Source organism: Stegostoma tigrinum, chromosome 40 (assembly GCF_030684315.1).
Source record: "Stegostoma tigrinum isolate sSteTig4 chromosome 40, sSteTig4.hap1, whole genome shotgun sequence".
NCBI classification, from domain to species: Eukaryota; Metazoa; Chordata; class Chondrichthyes; order Orectolobiformes; family Stegostomatidae; genus Stegostoma; species Stegostoma tigrinum.
Genome location: NC_081393.1, coordinates 4082270 through 4103554, shown reverse-complemented (window position 1 = coordinate 4103554; position 21285 = coordinate 4082270). Strand labels below are relative to the sequence as shown.

The following is a 21285-nucleotide window of genomic DNA, read 5'->3' as shown; positions in this document are numbered from 1 at the left end:
CATTCAGCTGAGGTCTCAGCAGCTCTTGCAGGTGGATCAAATAGCAACACTGCCTGTCCTGGATAATATTTATCCCTGATGTGGTATCGTAGAAGTTGGCTACCCGGTCATACCTTGCTTTACAGAAATTGTCTTTGTCTTTGTCTTTGTCTTTTTTTTTCTAGATGGCAGTATTGATGTAACACTATTACTAAAGCACTTTGGAGCGTGTGAAAGTTGTGCTGAAAATGCAAGCCTAGCCATTCCCCACCCCCTGCCCAACCAACCCTTCAGTGAAAGGTCATTGCCGATGATATCACATTGTCCCGTCTCTCCCTTTTCATGTAGCAGACTGTGCAAGAGTTGTTCATCACAGCTCCATAAAGCCACATATACCAATGGGAAAGATGGAACGTGGGAGACCAGGAGCTATCAGTTTGTGTTTATACCAGACAAAGTGCTGGAGAAACTCAACAGTTCTGGCAGCATCTGTGGAGAGAGGAATAGGGTTTTGGTTATTAGTTTGGTATGATTCTTCATTGGAACTGTAGGCCCAGGGGCTATCACTGTGATTTTGCACCAGTCTAACCAAATGGAATAACTGGTGTCTTGGTTCAGCTTTATAGTTCGCTGCCAATGGGATTTCAGTCTGAGAAGGTTTCTTTTGTTCAGGGAAGGGCAAGATCACAGTTGATGGAAAATGGATTGGTGCCTCTCTGATGTGGGCATGGTCAAGGGAATGTGTTGGCCATGTCATGTCCTGATCCTAATCCTAATCTCATTGTCACTCTCTGGAGTCAGATAAACGAAGCCAAAGAAGCTGGAGTAATACTGTTTTAAACGAAATGGCAGGTACATTATGTCCTCTGGTGTGGTGCGCACTTCAAATCCAGCATCTTCTTCCCACTGAGACATTGTGCTTCGTGACTTAACAAAAGAAGACAGCAATGCCAGGAAATGCTGGAAATCATCTTCCAGTCAGGCAGCATCTGGAGAAGGAAACAGAGCTAGTATTGCTGATCTGTGACCCTTCACCTTCCAATTCTGTATTTAAAACAAGCCCTCAAAATTCCATTATAAGAATTAATCTTGTATTTCTCTTGTTTTTGCTTTCTGTTATGTGTACTTCCATTCACACCTTATTGGGACACAACCCAGCTTCCTGATGTCTCCCCTTCCGGCCCTACCTGAAATCTTACCTCGTGTTGTTTTTGCACCCACTGAAAATATTTCCCTGGTTATGATTACTTGCTCCATAGATGCTGCCAGATCTGCTGATGATTTCTGTTTTAATTTTGGGTCTCCAGCTTGATGTAATAGTTATTAATCTAGCTCCTGTTAGACTCCCTGTCAATTCTCACACATCAATAAAGTTCTCATAGTCTGTTGTATGGGATAACCCACTGATTGCAACAAGACAAGAGTGAGGATATGTTCTCAAGCTTTCTGTTAGTCCATCAAAACTCAAGATGAACTTATGCTGTGATCTGTTCACAAACCAGAGTTGGTTCTCCTGTGGTCACTACTTGCTGTGGAATAATTGAGCTGACAAAAGCTACTCACTTTAGCCTTTGCTCCCCCTGTTCCTGGGGGAGACGGAGGCAACAGGAACTAATGGGAGGGCCACTGAGGGACAAATTCATTGAAATAAAGTTGAAAATGCTGAAGGAAGGTCCATCTGCCTTCGAAAGAGTAAAGAGAACCTTGTGATGAGTTGGCTGGCGATGTTTTAACAGAGTTCATGTTCGTGGCTGAATGTTAAGCCCTCAGAAATTGTCTGAGCTGCTGTGCTGTTTCCAGAGCTTGGAGTTCACTGAGGCAGCATTCCTCGATTTGGTGGTTTCTACTTCAGCAAAAGCGGTTTTCATTTGCCAGTGGGTACTTGATGAGGTGCTGTTGATTGTATTGCAGTATTGGATGCCCTCATGAAGGAGCGATGTCAAGCATTGCAGGCAGTACAAAAGTGGTCTCTTAGACTGATACCTGGAATTAAAGGGCTCTCTTAGAATGGAAGATTCGACAGTTGGGCTTGTTTCCATGAGAGGTTAGAAAGTGAGGAGTGACTGGATTGAAGTCTGTAAGATCATGAGTGGCCTTGACGAGGGGAATACGGAAATCATGTTTCCCTTTGAAGTGAGTCCAGAACAAAGGGACGCTGTTTCAAAATTAAGGGTTGCCACTTTGGGACAAATGAGAAAATTTGAGAATTGTGACTGTGGTGCTCCCTGCCTCAGGAGGTAGGCTCATTGAATATTTTCAGGCAGAGGTGGATGGATTTTTGTTCGGCAAAAGGAGTCAGAGGCCATTGGGAGTCCATGAAAAGGCGCAGTATGAAGTAAAGCGGATGGTCCTGTTGAATGGCAGAACAGGCTCGAAGGCTGAGTCCACTACATCTGCTCCAAAGTTGTGTGGTCACCTGAGCACCATAAACAAGAGTAATTATTCCTCCCACTTGCTAATTGACTTGTTGAACTGGCTAGGCACTCTGCAAAATGCTGACATGGCTTTGATAAGTTGAATGGCTTCCTCCTGTGCTGTCAGGACTGCGATCTCCCACTTAGTCTGCCTGAGCAAATTGTGGAGAGTGGCATGGATGTGAATAACAGGTGTATGAGACAATTAGAAAGTGCTTTTTGGCTGTACATCCTTTCTCCTTTGTGCTCAAAGCTGACTGAGCGAACCTGAACATTAGACATGCTGAGTTTGGGCCGATTAGAAAAAGGCATTGCCTGTCCCAAATGGACCTGGAAGTGAAGTGTTCCTTCGAAGGCCTAATTGCAGTGTGTTGATGGGTCAGTTCAGGTCTGTTCAGCCCAAGCAAGATACTTTTCCCAAAGGCCTGAACAGAGCCTCAAGACCCGACTGTACTTGATTAGTGAGTGTTGCGTCAAATGGAGTCAAACAATAATAGGTATGTAGATAATGGAAATAAATGTTTGCAGCTGCCATCAGGTTATTGATAAATTGATGAGCTCTTTCCTGAACAGATGACAAGTTTGAGTTCAACGAATTTTTGTTTTGGTTGTGAGATGGTTAGCGCAAGATCTTGGAGGTAAGGTAAGGTAAATGTGTCCAAAAATTGAAAATATTCTGCTTCCAAAAAGCAATTGGTGCCCAGGTTTTTGAATAAAGGAATCCTGACCTGTAATTGGCATTGCAAGAAATCTGAACTAGGTTCCCGTACTCCATGTACCTGTATACACAGTACAAAGTGATGCAGGACAGAAGGAGAGAGCAATTTCTGCATGCCTCTGCTACTTCCCAATAGCTGAGGAAGCTCCTGACACTCACTCATGGCTCATACATGAAGAAGAGCCAGAAGGTAAGGGCTGCTGGTTTGGAAGCACTATGAGGAAATGTGAGCAAAGCTCAGTTTGGAGTGTGTCCACCTCTGGGTTCAAATCCAAATCGAGCTTGAGCACAAATCCACTCTGCCACTGCATTGTGCAGTACTGAGAGAGCACAGTACTGTCGGAGGTGTCAGTTTTCACATGAGACATTACACTGAGGCCCTCTCTGCCTGCGGCAGGGGTTCTGAAAAACCCAGTGACACAATTCTGAATGCAAGCAGGAGTGTTCTCCCTGGTAATCTAAAATTTATCCCTCAGTCAACATCACTAAAAGCACATTCTCTGGTTATTTTGACATTGCTTCCAACATTAAAACCGTGGCCTCTCTTCAAAAAGTACTCTTAAATCTAAACTGATTAGAGATATTAGATGGTCATGAAATATACTTTATAAATTGAAAATGCTTCTGTTGAAGCAAAATGTGTCCTTGCTTCTGGTTGTCACATTGCAGAACATTGGCTGTACTTTGCTAACCATGAACAGGGCAGCGTAATTAAAACAATGCTTCAGTTGGACAATGCACAAGAATTGAGTAATGAGAAGAATCTTTTCTTTGTCTGTACATGATCTTGTAATCCCAGCTAATAGTAATTCTCGCCAAGTTTCGTCCCAGCATGGCACCTGGCTTGATAGATCATATATTTAATTTTTGCAGTTGGTTACCATGGTTGTTAGTCACTGAAAGATATTCATGCAAGATGTTGTCAAACAACACAACATAGTTTTCTTTTCTTTTTGGTGAAATGAACTTCGCAAACAAAGCTTGTTTCATATATGTGGAAATCAGTCGGAAAGATCTTAACACAACCAGCAGAAGCTCTCCTCTCTTAGAAAGTCCAACGACTCTCACGCTTCATCTAGCGTGACTGGTTCTCCTGAATTGGAAGTATGATTCTTCATTTTTAATTGATCGTGGGGCCAGCATTTATTGTCATTTCCAGGATAACAAAGTGTGGAGCTGGATGAACACAGCAGGCCAAGCAGATCTGTGGAGCAGGAAAGCTGATGTTTCAGGTCGAGACCCTTACTCAGAAATGGGGGAGGGGAGGTGGGTTCTGAAATAAATAATAAGAGGTGATCAAAGATGGAGAGAGGAGAAGATAGGTGGAAAGGAGACAGACAGGTCAAAGAGGCGGGGATGGAGCCAGTAAAGGTGAGTGTAGGTAGGGAGGAGAGGTCAGTCCAGGGAGGACGGACAGGTCAAGGGGGGCGGGATGAGGTTAGTAGATAGGAAATGGGGGTGTGGCTTGAGGTGGGAGGAAAAACAGGTTAGGGAGGTGCAGACAAGCTGGGCTGGTTTTGGATGCGGTTGGGAGAGGGGGAGATTTTGAAGCTTGTGAAATCCACATTGACACCATTAGGCTGCAGCGTTCCCAAGCGGAATATGAGTTGCTGTTCCTGCAACCTTCGGGTGGCATCGTTGTGGCACTGCAGGAGGCCCAGGATGGACATGTCATCTGAGGAATAGGAGGGGGAGTTGAAATGGTTTGCGACTGGGAGGTGCAGTTGCTTATTGCGAACCGAGCGTAGGTGTTCCGCAAAGCGGTCCCCAAGCCTCCGCTTGGTTTCCCTGATTGTAGAGGAGGCCATAACGGGAACAGTGGATACAATATACCACATTGGCAGATGTTCAGGTGAACATCTGCTTGATGTGGAACGTCTCCTTGGGGCCTGGTATGGGGGTGAGGGAAGAGGTGTGGGGGCAGGTGTAGCACTTCCTGTGGTCGCAGGGAAAAATGCTGGCGTGGTGGGGCTGGAGGCGAGTGTGGAGCAGATGAGGGAGTCATGGAGGGAGTGGTCCGTCTGGAAAGCAGACAAGGGTGTGGAGGGAAAAATGTCTTTGGTGGGATTGGATTGCAGATGGCGGAAGTGTTGGAGGATGGTGGGGTTGATACGTGAGGATGAAGGGGATTCTCTTTTGGTTGTTATTGTGGGGATGGGGTGAGAGGGATGAGTTGCGGGAAATGGGGAGACATGGTCGGTGGGGGCGGTTCTCAACCACTGCTGGGGTAAAGTTGCGGTCCTTGAAGAATGAGGACATCTGAGATGTCTGGGAGTGGAATGCTCATCCTGGGAGCAGATGCAGTGGAGGCAAAGGAATTGGGAATAGGGGATGGCATTTTTGCAGGAAGGTGGGTGGGAGAAGGTGTATTCTAGGTAGCTGTGGGAGTCAGTGGGCTTGAAATGGATATCGGTTTCTAGGTGGCTACCCGAGATGGAGACAGAGAGGTCCAAGAAGGTGAGGGATGTGTTGGAGATGGCCCAGGTGAACGTAAGGTTGGAGTGGAAGGTGTTGGTGAAGTGGATGAACTGTTTGAGCTCCTCGTGGGAGCACAAGGCAACACCGGTACAGTCATCAACGTTACGGAGGAAGAGGTGGAGTTTAGGGCCAGTGTCGGCACAGAAGAGGGATTGTTCCACATAACCTACAAAGAGGCAGGCATAGCTTGGGCTCATGCGGGTACCCTTGGACATCCCCTTTGTAGAAAGTGGGAGGAATTGGAAGAGAAGTTGTTGAGGGTGTGGACGAGTTCAGCTAAGTGGATGAGGGTGTCGGTAGAGGGGGACTGGTTAGGCCTGCGGGACAGGAAGAAGCAGAGGGCCTTTAGGCCATCTGCATGGGGAATGCAGCTGTATAGGGACTGGACGTCCATTGTAAAAATGAGGCGTTGGGGACCGGGGAGTTGAAAGTCCTGGAGGAGGTGGAGGGCGTGGGTGATGCCACGGATGTAGGTTGGGAGTTCTTGGACCAAGGGGGAGAAAATGGAGTCGAGATAGGTGGCGATGAGTTCGGTGGGGCAGGAGCAGGTGGAGACAATGGGTCAAACCAGGAAAGACAGGTTTGTGGATTTTGGGAATGAGTTAGAAGCAGACCATGTGGGGTTGGGGAATAATGAGGTTACAGGCTGTGGGTGGGGGATCACCTGAGATGATGGGGTTGTGGATGGTTTGGGAGATGATAGTTTGGTGCTCGGGGGTGGGGTCACGATCAAGGGGGCGGTTGGATGAGGTGTCGGAGAGTCGGCGTCTGGCCCAAGTGATGTGGAGGTCATGCGCTTCTCTCGTCCACCGGTTTTACGTTGAGGTTGGGATTGGAGCGGAGGGCTGCCCGTTCTGCGGGGGAGAGGTTGGAGTGGGCGAAAGGGGTGGAGAGGTGAGGCGATTGATGTCTCGACGGCAGTTGGAGATGAAGAGGTCGAGAGAGGGCAGCAGGCCTTGAGGTTGTGCCCAGAAGGAGGGCTTATGTTGGAGGTGGGAGAAGGGCTCGGTAGAGGGAGGGTTAGGCTCATGGTTAAAGAAGTAAGCGTGGAGGCGAAGACGGTGGAAAAACTGCTTCCATGTTGCCCTTCAGAAGAGGTGATGAGATACCACTACAGTCCACTCAGTGTAACTATACCCACAATATTGTTAGTGAGGAAGTTTCCAGGATTTTTTCCAGTGAAGAAATGGAGACGTATTTCCAAGTTAGCACAGAGCGTGCGTTTGAGCAGAACTTTCCAATGAAGGTTTCCTCCCCCCCCCCCCATGTATGTGCTACCCTTGTGCCGCTGGATATTCAATAATGTGGCTTTGGGAGGTGTTGTTGAAGGGGCCTTTGTGAGTTACGGCAGTGCTTCTTGCAGGTAATATGCACTGCTGCTGCTGAGTGTCGGTGGTGGATGGAGTGAATGTGAGAGGATACGGTCCTTGATTGGCGTCACATCCACAAATGTTCACTTGCTCAACCATCAATGCACGGTTGCAACCTTGTGAAGCATCTACAAAATGCATTGTAGCAACTGCCCCAAGGTCGATACTTGGGAACACCACATTTGGAAGTTTGGAAATTGTTCTTTGTTCTGAACTGAACTCGGAAGTTGTAAGCTAATTGACTTCCTGGTCTCTTTCAAGATGAGCAGTAGGAACATTGCATCCATTCATACTGCAGGGATCCTTCCAGGGCACAACGCAGTCCTGTACTTTCTTGGAATTGATTTGCTTAGGTCACAATTGCAAATTGCTTTCTGACCAGCGTGAATTTTAAGAAATCCTTTGCAGAGCTACCCCATATACATTTGCCATTATTTTAAAATCCACATCCCCAAGCTATCATGTGTAATTTTACACTTTCATCATAAAGGCACCTTTGAAAATTAGTTTTGGACCACCGTCTTTTGCAGGTAGAGGATCCCTTGGTGTGCCTGTGAGTTATTGTAAACAGAACTGCCCTGGTGAATCCAGTCACATTGCAGCTGAGATGTCAAGTGCCTTGATGATTAAAGGTACTTAAAAGTAAAAATTCAAGATCAAAATAATCACTTGGAGAACCCTTTTCTTCCTCCAGCCCACGATTAACTCTTTCCTTATTCATGGTGTTATTTTTGACAATGACTCATCCACATCCACATCCTCCTCTTCCTACTTTCTCTGTATCTGCCCTTTTTGCACTCAAGCCAACTATTCTGAAAATCACTTTCTGTTGGCTAAACAACCTATTTCTTCTCAGCTGTTCAACTGATACTTTTGAGTAAAACAAAAAATCATGATGAGAATGATGAAAATAACCCTTTTCAGTAATGTTCTTGTCTTGCCCAGCTAGATGAAGTCATATTTGTCCCTGCTTTGTGAAAATCAGTTACCTTTTGATGAAGTGAGGCGTGCATTTTGACCAGGGTTTGATGTCGCTGCACAGGGTCTTCCTGTAATGAGCTCTAATCATGACTTCTGAGAGGACACTGATTTTGCCCGCCTCCAAGATCACATTCCACAAAACATTGAGCAGTTTGTAAAAGTTTATGACATTTTCTAACTTGACAGAAAAGCAAAACTAATTTGCACACAGAAAAGGTTATTTCATTTCTGATAATTAGATTATGTTTTTAGAATCAGTTTGCTTTGAAAAATGGAAGAAACTGATTTGGCTTTGTTTAATGTACGTTCCTTGTGAGTAGCCATTTAAAACTTTGAACTGGCAGGAGTCCTGCAACTGTACCAGTGGAGTGAGCTGGCACAGATGTTGTGGGTGGGATGTACAACTGCTGTAACCATTCAGTGAGTGTTGCCTTTCCTTTGGCAAATCTTTTCTACTTGTTCTGATGTCAGCTAGCTTTGCGTGCAGATCAGTGCATCTTCTCTGCTTTGTGGTATTTGCCTGTTATTTCAGAAATAGTTGCCTCTGAGGACCAGTGTTCGAATGGAAAGGTGTATTTTTTTCAGCTATACCATGCCTGGGAATCTCGACTGATAGTCATACAGCACAGAATCAGACCCTTTGGTCTGACCAGTCCAGGCTGACCATAATCCCAAATGAAACAAGTCCCGACCACCTACGATTGAACGTTTCCTATTCAGAAACTTACCCAAATGTCACTGGAATGTTGTAATTGTACCTGCACCATCACTTCCTCTGGAAGTTTATTCCACGTACAAATCACACTCTATGAAAATAAACAAATCATGTCTTTTTTAAAAAAATCTTCCTCCTCTCACCTGAAAAATATGGCTCCACATCTTGAAATACCCCACCTGAGGGAGAAGACACTTGACATTCACTTTATCTGTATTCAGCCCAGTGATTCCCTTCCCCTGCCACATTGTCAGATGTCATTCGTTGCTGATGCTTTGGGAGAAGTTTCAGAGGTGGAACTGTTCTCTGGCTAAGGTGCAAAGCTGTGTTCAGTTCACTGACTTGATAGTTTTAATGCTACCCCTCCTGTTCTCTTGCAGCAGGCCTCCCCAGTACATTTCAGCCTCCATTTGCAGCCAGCTTGCCGTGGGATATTGGTGACCCAAATCTAACCAGTTCTTCACCCATCCTCCTGTTGTGAGAGAGAGCCATGAAATGAGAAAAGAAAGTGTGTCTTCCCCTCGTTTCACAGCAAATGACCGGCCTTGATTAAAACTGGAGATTTTAGTCAGCACCGTCTCTCTGCTCTTTCCTCATCTTTGCAGCTTCTTATGCTGGCGTATTGAAAAATGAAAATTGACCGGACTCTCCTGCTTCTCGTCACCCCACCCCAGCCAAAAAAAAAAGCTCTTTTGGGGACCTGCAGACTTGAGTGCACATCACAGAAGATAGTGGAGAGTCTGGCTTACCTGCTTCCAAACGCCATGGGCTCCGTATGTGTTTGTGTATCCTGTGTTCGTTACTTATCTTTTGTCACAGTATGGGGAGACATCTAGTGTGTGCAGTCAGTATGTTGGAAAAGCAAGGTATTGCGTTCACACAGAAATTTATGACATTGTCTCTTAACATTTTATATCAGCTCACAATCAATGTATTTTTAATGATTTTAAAGCATAGATAATAAAATTTTATATATCAAGAAAGGGCGTAACGTTGGCTCAGTGGTTAGCATTGCATCCTCACAGCACCAGGGACCCGGGTTTGATTCCGGCCTTGGGCGACTGTCTGTGTGGGGTTTGCGCATTCTCCCCGTGTCTGCGTGGGTTTCCTCCGGGTGCTTCGGTTTCCTCCCACGTTCCCAGGATGTGCAGGGCAGGTGGATTGGCCATGTTAAATTGCCCGTGGTATTCAGGGGTGTATGGGTCATAGGGGGATAGGTCTGGATGGGATATATCAAGGGGCAGTGTGGACTTGTTGGGCCGAAGGGCCTGTTTCCACACTGCAGGGAATCTAATCTTTTAAAAAAAAAGCATCTCTGTGCACAAAGAACGGTCAAATCTTGTACTTGTGTTTTACAGGATTCCTTTCAAGATTGGTCAGCCTAAGAAACAGATTGTGCCGAAGACAGTAAGTACAAGATTTCACAGTCGAGCAATGCTTTTCTTCCTCTCACAGTCGGCTACATTCTTCATCATTTTTCTTAGATTGGATAGGGTTGTTGAATATTTTGATGCCACATATTAGTAGAAAGCAACCTGAAATTGAAAAGTACTCTTTCTGTCCAAAGTCTGTATCGTGTAAATCGACACCCCAAGAACTGTCTGCAAAAAGAACAGGGAGATGAACAATGTTTCATGTCACGTTGTGTGTTTCCAATCAGATTTCTAACAAATGCTCATGGTCTGAGGAATACAGAAATCTGGAACCTGATGCTGAGAAGATGACCTGTCACTGCCTTGGGGCAAACTTCCTCCATTGACTTTACATTCAAATTAAGCTTGCCAAAGCTTGTTGCCCCCCCCCCATTAAGTTCTTTTTTTTAATTAATGTATACCTTCATTCTTCCTCTAACCCTCTCTTTCCGCTTGTTGATTTGTTCTTAAAATCAATGTTCTGACACCCGCTTTGGGCGTGGTGCTGCTCATGACTGCTGTCAGACCAGCTATCCGAATTTTGTGAGACACGGAATTCCGGTCTCGGATGATCCGCAGAGGGCATTGCGATGTTTGGGACTTCACCTCGCAGGCCACAAGCCCTGGGAAATCGTTCCTTCCAGCAAACTGCTGTGCGTTGTGCCCAGCTCCCCCTCTCCACATTCCGGAGAAGTCAGTCAGTCATTTAATTGTGGCATGTTGCTGGCCTGAAGCCTGAAACTTGTGAGCGCTGTTCCTTCATCAAACAGCAGTAAACTCTGACCTGTGGCTGGGGTTATATCACAATTAGACTTTGTGGCATTTGGGCACACAACTGTATCATGAAGGCTGAATGATGCATTGTGTATTATGTGGTACGGTGCCCTTGTAATATTCCCGGACAATCAAAGCGCACCAAATTGTCCCTTAACTATTTGTTGTGAGCATTTGATTTGCTCCGATATTTTTCATGTTATCCTACCTTATTCTTGAATATGAAACGCTGTCCTTGCCCAAGCCATTGGTTCAGACTTGTGCCTGCATGTAGGTACTCCTGCAGGGTGAATGGGCACAGTTCCCTCTTGCACCTTGGCCATGTTTCTGTGTCACCTCTTCTCCTTCTGACCTTGGCTGCGCTCCATAATGCTGTGGATCGCGTCAGGTTCAAGGCAGTCTAGCCTTGTGTTTGACGGACTTGACCCAAGAGCCAGATCGCTCAGATTTTAGTGTTGAAACTGGTTTCCACATTGCCCTCCTCATTTGCTTTCTGGGCATTTCAGCACTGGTATTACAAGAAGTGACAATGTACCTAGATAAGATCATCAAAAAATGAAATCTTGAGGACTGAGATTGAGCACTATTGGATAAGGTTTGTGAAGTAGAGCAGTTGGGTTAAGTTGCCGTCCAATCAGGAATGTATTACATTCCGAGATCTGTGATTTCCATCTTAAAGTAAGCATTTTGAAACACAAGAAAAAGTACCAAATTGACATGCAAGGGCTGTCATGTTGTTTGTATCAGGTGAGACTGGTCAGGTTGGAGCTTCTGTCTCTTGAGATGAGAAGGCTGAGGGGTCACCTTAATGGAATTCTTCAGAATTATGAAAGGATAGGAGTGGAAAGGGCATTCCCACTTTGAAGTGATGTGCTAGACGTGAGCTGATCGCTGAAGTAACTGCACAGAGGCAGGTGTTCAGTCAGCACCACACTCTCTTTACTCACATGTGGCCAGCCAGCTCGGTGTGAATCTCCTGTTTATATTGGTCAAGCAGGGCTCCCTGAATGGCCCAGCTTCACAAAGATCTCAGAGTCAATAAGATCCACCTGGCTCCAGTCACTGCTGTAGAAATCCAGTTGTAAATTGAGGAGAAAGTTCTTCAGCCACAGAAGGGTAAGAATATGAACATCACCACCTCCCGAGAGTGCTTGTGGTGAATCATGTTGATGGAGAAGTGAGATAAATGAAGGTAAGCAAAGGGACATTGATCATTGTGAGGAGGCTCATGTTGAGCATAAACACCAGCAAAGATAATGGGGTGAATGATCTTTGACCAATAAAATTCCATGTGACAAATTAAACGTGGGTTACCTTTGAAAGAAGCAGGAAATTGTGGATCAGTTACTGAAGACTATCACCACGTTTGTCATTCTGAAAGTTTGCCCTGTCACTGGGCTTCTTGTTCAATAGCCTATTATTTATCTTCAAAAAGTAATAATATGTGATGCTGAGTGTGTGAATTGCCTGGCAATACCTGTGTGCTTACGTTGATAGGTATGAACAACCTTGTCTTTTTTAGGCTAAATTCCCATCTGCTTTATTTTAGAAACTACACGGGGGACCAAAAAGCTAAATATTTAAAAGAAAACACACACATATCTTGAGTTTATACAGAAACCAGTTGCGTTGGCGTCAGTTTTAAGGAGCAGCTGTGCTGTTGAGGCAACCCCTTTCCCATTGTACCTCAATACATCTCCTCCACTGTGTGATGAATCACAGTCTGGAAAGGAGCTCTATATTGATGCAAATGGTGGTTTAAATAGCTGCTTGAAGACTATCTCTTGGTAAAATACTGGCCTTCGTTGATAATTGCCTGTGAGTCACTCTGTGTGAACACTTAGTGTTCTGAAGCAGAGCAGAGGTTCAAATTTCATTTTGGATTTGCATGATGACCTCTGTTTCACCCAAACAAATGACAGCATGTTCCTTCGTGGTATCATGGCTGAACACTTCTGGTAAAAAACACAAAATTTTAAAAATTCCAACTTGAACATCCTTCCCTTGACTTCGCGTCTCCCCCCCCCCTCCCCCCCGGCCATAAAAGAGAATGAAGAATCTGGGAATTTCAGGCCCAATCTGTCGATGTGGAGCTGACTGTTGAGAAGGGAGATGAGGGCATTTTGCCTTGATCTAAGGGCTATGTATCTTTGGAACGCTGCAGCCTAGAGGTGGCTGGGTGTATTCAAGGCTGGTACGCTGGACCTTCAGGGAGTTATTGAGGGATACAGGGAGAGTGCTGCAAAGTGGATTCAAGGCACAGCTTGAGCTGTGGTCAGACCGAGGGCTCGGGGAACTGAAATATTCACTGCCTGTCAAATTATGTTATCGTTAGGCTGGGTGGCTTTTCAAAAGACTGTTATTCTTGTATGGGATGCGTCACTGAAAAGGCCAGTGTTTGTTATCCATCTGTCATTAGCCTTGAATCGAATGTTTGCTCAGCCATCTCAGTACAGTTAAGAGTCAGCCAGTTTGCTGTGTCGTGGTGTATGAGGTTGGCCAGACTGGCCAAGAACTGCAGATCTCCATTCCTTAAGGAAGTTTGTCTATCGGGTAAGTTTTTATGAGAATCCCTGACAGTTTCATGGCCAGTATTGCAAAGACTGGCTTTCTACTCTACGGTTATTAATCGCATGTAAATTCCATTTGCCGCTGTAGTGGGATTTGAACCCATGATCACAGAGCATTGCTCGGTTACTGTGGATGGCTAGTCCAGTATGCCACTGTGACCTGGTGGTTTTTTCAAATGTTTCCGATGATACCTTTTGAGGTGGAATATGTGTATATTTGAAATGGGAAAGAATGATGAGGTTGTGAACTTTAATATTGTACAGTTTGAGGGAACAATGATTAGTGGGCCACATGTAACTGTACAACAGACCACCAGTGACAAGCGATGGGTTCCATTGAGAGCTAATTGTTGACTCCAGCATCAATTGTATTGGCTGTTTGATTCCATCACCTTCCCCTATCACATGAAAGCCCGAAGTTGACATATTTGTGAAGGTAGCAGACCATAAAGAATGGTTGCCTTGTACCTAGTGCACCCGCACGCAAAATGGAGGAGTTGTATAGCACTAAGCTGTCAGAGGTTGCATGTGTTCAGAAGAGTTTCACTGATGTTGATTGTGACACATTGAGCACCACAGCATTGTACTGTAGTCTGAACCAACCTCTGGTGTGTACCTTGCAAGTGTTATAGTTGTACAAACAGGTCTTGTTTGGCAGCCAACATAGCAGAGCACCACAGTATCATTAATATATTAAGATGTTCCCTGGGGCACATGTGGCCACTTTACTGAGCCACAATTACGTTTGCAATTGAATGTCGGCAGCAATGCTGTTTTGGGTGTGGTTGGAGTGTTAATTAATATTGATTGTCTCTGCAAATTTGGCAGCGTGCATTTAAACCAGCTTGTGTTCAGCAGTATTTCCTCAGAATTTTACGCGTGTGCGCTGGGATCCTGGAGTACTGTGGTAACTAGTTCACAAGCCTGCAAATGAAGCTCCCAGCCTGTCAGAAAATTGTGTTGTTTTCTTTTATTACTTTGCTGATGGCATTGTTTCCAAACATGTCTGAAAAATGTGAAAGAGTTCTTCATTATTCACTGGCCACCCTTGTCCCTTCACTGAACTCTCTACCATTGCAATGGATGATGCTAGTTGCCTTTCTAAGCCTTGAATACAGTTGTGTGAAAATTAAGGCTTGACCTGTGTGGGAAGTATGCATTATACCATCTGAAGCGAGATAGGATGAGAGACAAGCTGCAGATTGTGCTGTCGTCTATCCTGAAGTATTTAGTTATTGTGCGTCATTGTGGATTCTGTTAAGCGCTTCCCTCTATTTTGTCACATTTTCTCTTGTTGAACAAGTCAAGAATGAAACGACGTGCATTCAGGTTCACAATCTTGGGAGATAGTAGGAACTGCAGATGCTGGAGAATCTGAGGCGACAAGATTCAGGAGAAGGGTCTAGGCCCGAAGCATCAGCTTTCCTGCTCCTATGATGCTGCTTTGCCTGCTGTGTGTTCATCCAGTTCTACACCTTGTTCTCTCACAATCTTGGGATATCCTTTGTCATTTTACAGTTGGCGTCGTCACTGTTGTTTTGCAGAAGATGCGTCAGTTGATTCAAACAAAGCAAGTTCTCGCAGTCACTGATGTTGGTTAAGGAGTAGGAAAATATTGGCCAGCACCAAAGTCCCCTCAGAATCTTATATCTCTGTGCCTCCTGTTCAATTGAATGTGTAGGTAGTTCATTATTTTTTTGTTACAGGTTCAGCATGTGGCCACTTGCAAGGACACTTGACCTGGGTGGGAACCTGTAGGTTGCCGCACAGCTGTGTATAGCTTCAGTGAGACTACAGTGGGACTTGTTTTTCCACACTTGCAAGGGCATGGGGGCCTCAGTTTAACTTCTGATCTGGAAGTCAGTGTCGTGCATTTCTGCGAATGGAGGGAAATAAATTAAACATGAATCTGGAAATTGCTAGAGAAACTCAGCAGCTTTGGCAGCATCTGTGGGAATTAATCAGGGTAAACGATTCAAGTGCAGTCACTCTTCGTCAGAATCGTGATGCTGCCTGATCTGATGAGTTTCTGCAGCAATTTCTGTTCATGTTTCAGATCTACAGTTCTGTTTTATTTCTCGAAAATAATCCAGTTGTTTGTTTCTAAAGCAAGATTAAACAATATCCTTTTAAAATTTCTTGTAAATTGCAAAACCTAACAAAAAAACAGCTGGAGGAAGATTACCATTTCAGCAGTAGTGTACCTTAGGTCATTTTGTTCAGATATTTACAGGACCAACATGTTGTCATTGATAGCTCACATCCAGTCGATCTTGTTGAGTATATGTGTGGAAGAGTTTTTGCTTTTTTCCATCTTGCTGTGTGAAAATGCAGTGAAATTGCATTGACTTTGACATGGATTGTTTATTCTTGAAACTTTGTGCTGCTTTGTTCTTGATCACCGTTACACCCCGCCAAACCTCGGAGTGCTTTTGCCATCTCCACCACCTTGAGCCAGGCTTACATTGAGAAATAGTGGCACGCTAATCAGGATTGAAAGAAGGACCTTGCTTTCAGCAAAGCTCACAGAACTCTTTGTGGACTTTGAGAGAGTTTTGACCTGTTGTTGACGTTACTTTACACTTCCACTGCTGCTGTACTTAGGCTGTGAAGCAGTTTAGGATATTCCAAGGTAGTGAAAGATGTTGTCCATTTGCGTCCATTTCTGGGCGCCCTATTATAGGAAAGATGTGGATGCTTTGGAGAGGGTTCAGAGGAGGTTTACCAGGATGCTGCCTGGACTGGAGGGCTTATCTTATGAAGAGAGGTTGACTGAGCTCGGTCTCTTTTCATTGGAGAAAAGGAGGAGGAGAGGGGACCTAATTGAGGTATACAAGATAATGAGAGGCATAGATAGAGTTGATAGCCAGAGACTATTTCCCAGGGCAGAAATGGCTAGCACGAGGGGTCATAGTTTTAAGCTGGTTGGTGGAAAGTATAGAGGGGATGTCAGAGGCAGGTTCTTTATGCAGAGAGTTGTGAGAGCATGGAATGCGTTGCCAGCAGCAGTTGTGGAAGCAAGGTCATTGGGGTCATTTAAGAGACTGCTGGACATGTATATGGTCACAGAAATTTGAGGGTGCATACATGAGGATCAATGGTCGGCACAACATTGTGGGCTGAAGGGCCTGCTCTGTGCTGTACTGTTCTATGTTCTATGTTCTATGTTGTGTGAATTTTTCCTCTTTGTGATTCTGTGATGCTGTCAAATGCAACATCTAGTGAGTAGCTTTGAGCTCTGCTTGTTGAGTGATACAAGTTCTCTTCTTCCTTCTTCATAGGGTGTCAAGGATCTTCTGCATTGAAGCTTGAGAGCAGACAGACTGTAGTCTCATTGAAAAGGCAGCACTGACCTGAAATACCTTACTGGATGATGCACTTGAGTCCCTGGATTAGAGCAGTGCTATGCCTCTGTTCAACTCTCATCTGAAAGCCACAAGTGTTTGTCTAGTTTAAGCATTGGCAAAACCCATTCTGATTGTCACATGTGGATTCAAGTGATCAACGAGCTTGAGGATTGTTTGTATGAAAGTATGGTGTGGTTGTGAAATTGATGCTCCAGTATCAAACTGATTTCTACCCAAAATTTTCCATGAGCTAATAGACTGTTTAATACTGGCATGATAGGCTAATTGTGGAAATAATTCTTCGAGACACACCCATGGTTCGGTTATCAAAAAAAAATTGCTCCCAACTGCCCCTGCAAGTTTTATCAGGTAGCTGACGTATTGCCGTCTTGTTGGCTCCGATGCTAAAATGTCTGCATACCACAGAGATGCGAAGACAGGTAGTGGAGTCAGTTGGATTTGCAGCAAAACAGCCGTGTTCTGAACACTTGCATGCCCCGATTTCCTTTGTTGTGCTGTTGGTCAGTTGTTTCCATCTTTCTTGGTCCGAAGTTTGGGAATTCATTCCTCAAACCCCTCTGCTTTTTTTCTTCTCCCGTAAATCCCTCCTTCAAACGTGACTGTTTGTTTGATCAAGTTATGTTCTTGGCCAGCAATCCTAGCTTCAAAGTTGGATTTGATAAACGTTTGCCAAGTGCCTTAGGACATGTCACCACATGAAAGGTGTTACACAGCACCAGGAATTACCTCTAAAGGCACTTCACAGGAGCGTTCCGAGCTACAGGTTTGACACTAAGCCATGCAGGAGATATTGGGACAGATACCAAATGCTCAGCCAAACAAGTAGATGGAAGGCTGTGAGAAAAATAATCCTTCCTTCAAACAATTCCATCTGACCCCTGTTGTACAGGAACTGACAGTGGAGCATGGCTCACTGGCCTTGACCAAATTCCTATTTCTCACTGCATTGTCAGACCGTCAGAGCTTGATGCTTTCCTTTGCCAGTCTGTGTTTCTACACTGACTTCTCTACAGGTAATTCAGGGTCATTCTGATGCTGCCTTGCCAGCAGACCATGTGCTGATGGCTTCGCACTTGCTGGAGCTGCTCTGATTGTCTGCAGTGCTTGTTGCAATAAAGAACCACAGTAGAGACAAAGAGCATCTCTCACCCCGTGTTGCTGTCCCAATGAGATGAAAGCTGGTTCCAATTTTCCTTTTGATAATGCTTACTCTGTTGTTTCTGCAGTTTGTGATTATGATCAGTTTGCTCCTTTTCTGATTTTTAACATGCAGCAAGACTGGCCACCCTGTGCGAGCCACTGTTCGCTGCTTGTAGCACCATTGCAGAGTAGAATGGCAGGTCCCACTGTCTGTGTGTATCTCATTCTCAGCAGCTCGTTCTCAGACAGGCTGTGGGGGTGGCAGACAATCTCGGCCATTGATCCGTCACATGTCTGGGCTGGAGGACAATTGTTGCACTGCAGGTATCCAGTGATCGGGAGTGTTTCGTGGGAAGTGGTGGATTTTGGCATTTGAGGAGCAGAGGTTGTGTCTGAGAGAGTGCAGCTGAAATTTGCTTCCAGGGCAGAGCGGAGGGGAATGGCAGCAGTATGTTTGATACAAGGGAGTATGCATAATGATTTGTATCTACATAACTTTGGGTCCCATCTCACGTGGCAGCAACAATAACTCCTGGATCTGGTAGTCCCTTGCATTATGGGGGTGTAGCACTGTTGTTGCCCTGCTGGTGTGATAAATGAAGGTTATGAACCTTTCCATTCATTTGGTCCCCGCCAGATCTGAGGGGCAATCTCTGGCACTATGCAGTGGACTAAGAAGGATCATGCACTGTAGTTATGCATTGTATGAAATCCTGTTCTGGACACTGATTTTGAAACAACAGAATTGATCCCAAAAGATGCTTCAAAGCTGTTTTTGGGAGTGCATTGATGGATTTTCTTTAAATTTTATTCTTCTAAGACATGTGGTTGTCACTGGCAAAAAACAACTTATTGCCCATCCCTTGAGCTGATGAAATTGCCTGGGCCATTTCAGAGGGCAGTTGAGCGAATCAAATGCATAAATGTGGGTCTGGAATCATATGTCGGCCAGACTGCATGAAGACGACAGAAGACCTTCCCTGAAGGACATGAACGAATGAGATGGAGTTTTACAAACTTGGATGATAGTTTCATGATCTTCGTGATTGAGACTGGGTTTATATTTCCGATCTAATGAATTGAATTTAAATTCCACCATTTGCAATGGTGGGATTGGCCCATGCACCAAAGCATGACTTAGGCCTCAGTGCTTCTCGCCCACACTGCCATTGTCTCCCGACTTTATGAAGGGGAGTGACTGACTTCCAACACTCTGTAACAGTGTGAGCTATCTCCCTGTGGGGAATCGAGAACAACACTCTGGGTGGTGTGGAAAGATGAACATTCGGTGGACACGATCAGAGTGTGAAGGTCAAATGGTGTCTGGCTAAACAAAACCCTCTTGAGTGAAGATGCTTCCTCATCTGAGTCCGAAATGACTGGCCCACAGTCACAGAATTGCCATGGTGCTGAAGGAGGCCATTCAGCCCAGTGTGATGCACTGGGCTGTTTTGCATGTCAATCTGCTGCCTTTCCTCTGGAAGGTTGCATTGGGGATAATCAATTAAATAGAAATAATGGCTTCTTGAATGTCTCTCGATTGAACCTGCCTCCTCACACTTATCAGCGGTGCATTCCATGCCCGACTCGATCTGTGTGGCTGTTTCCTGTTGCTGAGACCCTGCAGTCGATGCTGCCAGCTGCTTTTTGACATAATTATCCTAATTATCAGTGTTTGGCAAAGTGTAGAAATGCTGAAAGTGACTTGAACTGGTTAAGAGTCTTGTCAAAATGCTGGACAGAATGACAAAGGTCAGGAGTGTATTGGTTTGAGATGGGCGTATGTAGGAGTATTAGCTTGGCCTAATGGTGGAGTTTACTTCAGATTGACAAAAAAAAATCTTTGGCTCTAGGCAAGTGCAGATAAACAGCAGCTTTGTTTGCCCGCAAATTAATTAAGCTTTGCCTCACTCAATACACAGTATTGGTAAGTCTTTAATTACACGATGCAATTGGTTTTGCAGTCTGTTTGGCAATCCAGAGCAAATTACGTGTTCATGTTAACCAAATTTGTCGAGTGCTCAGGTTCCTGACACTGAATTTCTGTGCAGTTGGAACTCAGACTGACATGACACGTAGAAGAATGTTGCTGCCACTTGCAGAGAACATGGGGGCTTTAAGGCTGTGGGAAAATTATAGGTCTGGATATGAAATTGTTCTTCTTGCAGTGCAGATTGGGAGAGGTTAGAATTTTTGTTTCTGAAACTGGCAAATGAGTCATTGGGCCCTGTGACTCTCAGGATATTTCCCAGTTCAGTTTCAGTTGTGGCTGATTTCCTTGCTTGGTCAGCTATGTGGTCAAAAGTGATGGCTCCATTTTCCTGAATCCTTGTTGGAGTCACTAGTCGTTGGACAGGACACGCAACATGTACTTGATGGTCTGTATCACTGACCTGAAAAATGTGTTCAAAAATTCTTTCATGGGACATAGACTTTGCAGGTAAACTCAGAATTTTTTGCCTGTCTCTCATTGCCTTTGACTGAGTTGCTTGTTGGGCCATTTCAGAGGGCAGTTAATAGTCAGTCACGTTGCTGTGGGTCTGGAATCACACGTATGTAGACTAGGTAAGGAAGGCAGATTTCCCTCTCTGAAGGACATGAGTGAACCAGATGGGGTTTCACATCAATCAGTGGTAGTTCCATTGGCTAGCTTTTATATTCTGTATTTAAGAATAGAATTCAAATTTCTCTGCAGGATTTGAAGCCATGTCTCCATCATATTTGCCCAATCCTCTGGACTGCTGATCCAATGACATTACCATGCCACCACCATCAGCCCGTAATATTGATGAGTTGAGGTTATTTCAGGGGCAAAACACACAATATCTCACAGATCCAACTGAGTTAACATCAAACGAACCCACTCAGAATTTAATGGGCACAGTATGTGGGTGACAGGTGAATAATGCGTTTCAGGGGATTGCGTGGGCCATTTATCTGCAATGAGGCTGGGTGCCATCATTTTAAGACTTTTTTTTAAAGCATAGGCACCAGAGTTTTCCTAGGCTTTGGAAACCCAGTAGCAGAGAATGAGCTGAGAAGGACTTACGTCCTGAGTTGAGTGCTTTCACAGCACTTCTGGGCTCGGCAGAGTGGGACTGCTTCCCCAGCCTGAGAAGTTACCCATTTGAATGCTTCCTGCTAACGCTGTCAGTGTTAGAAACCGTGCTTTGGCCCATCCTTCACTGCTATATGACCCAGCCCCAGTGACTGTGGGGACCATCTGGATCTGCCAGAGCATTCAGTCAGAAAGATCGAGGCCTTTCTCTGCTTCCATGACTACTGGGGAATTTCCACCAAATTCCTCAACTCCTGCTGACCCTGGCCTCTTGCCAAACCCCTCAAAATCTGGGAACATGATGGTCA

General features: G+C 45.0%; 1 protein-coding gene across 2 annotated transcripts in view; it reads left to right on the top strand.

Moving 5' to 3' along the window:
* The window catches only part of bin3 (bridging integrator 3), a 121314-nt gene that overhangs the window by 7851 nt on the left and 92178 nt on the right, over nucleotides 1-21285 (top strand). For both annotated transcript variants that reach the window (XM_048523246.1, XM_059641109.1), the window contains exon 2: nucleotides 10014-10062. In XM_048523246.1, the coding sequence (XP_048379203.1) occupies nucleotides 10014-10062 (49 nt within the window). The remainder of the gene's footprint in view (nucleotides 1-10013; nucleotides 10063-21285) is intronic.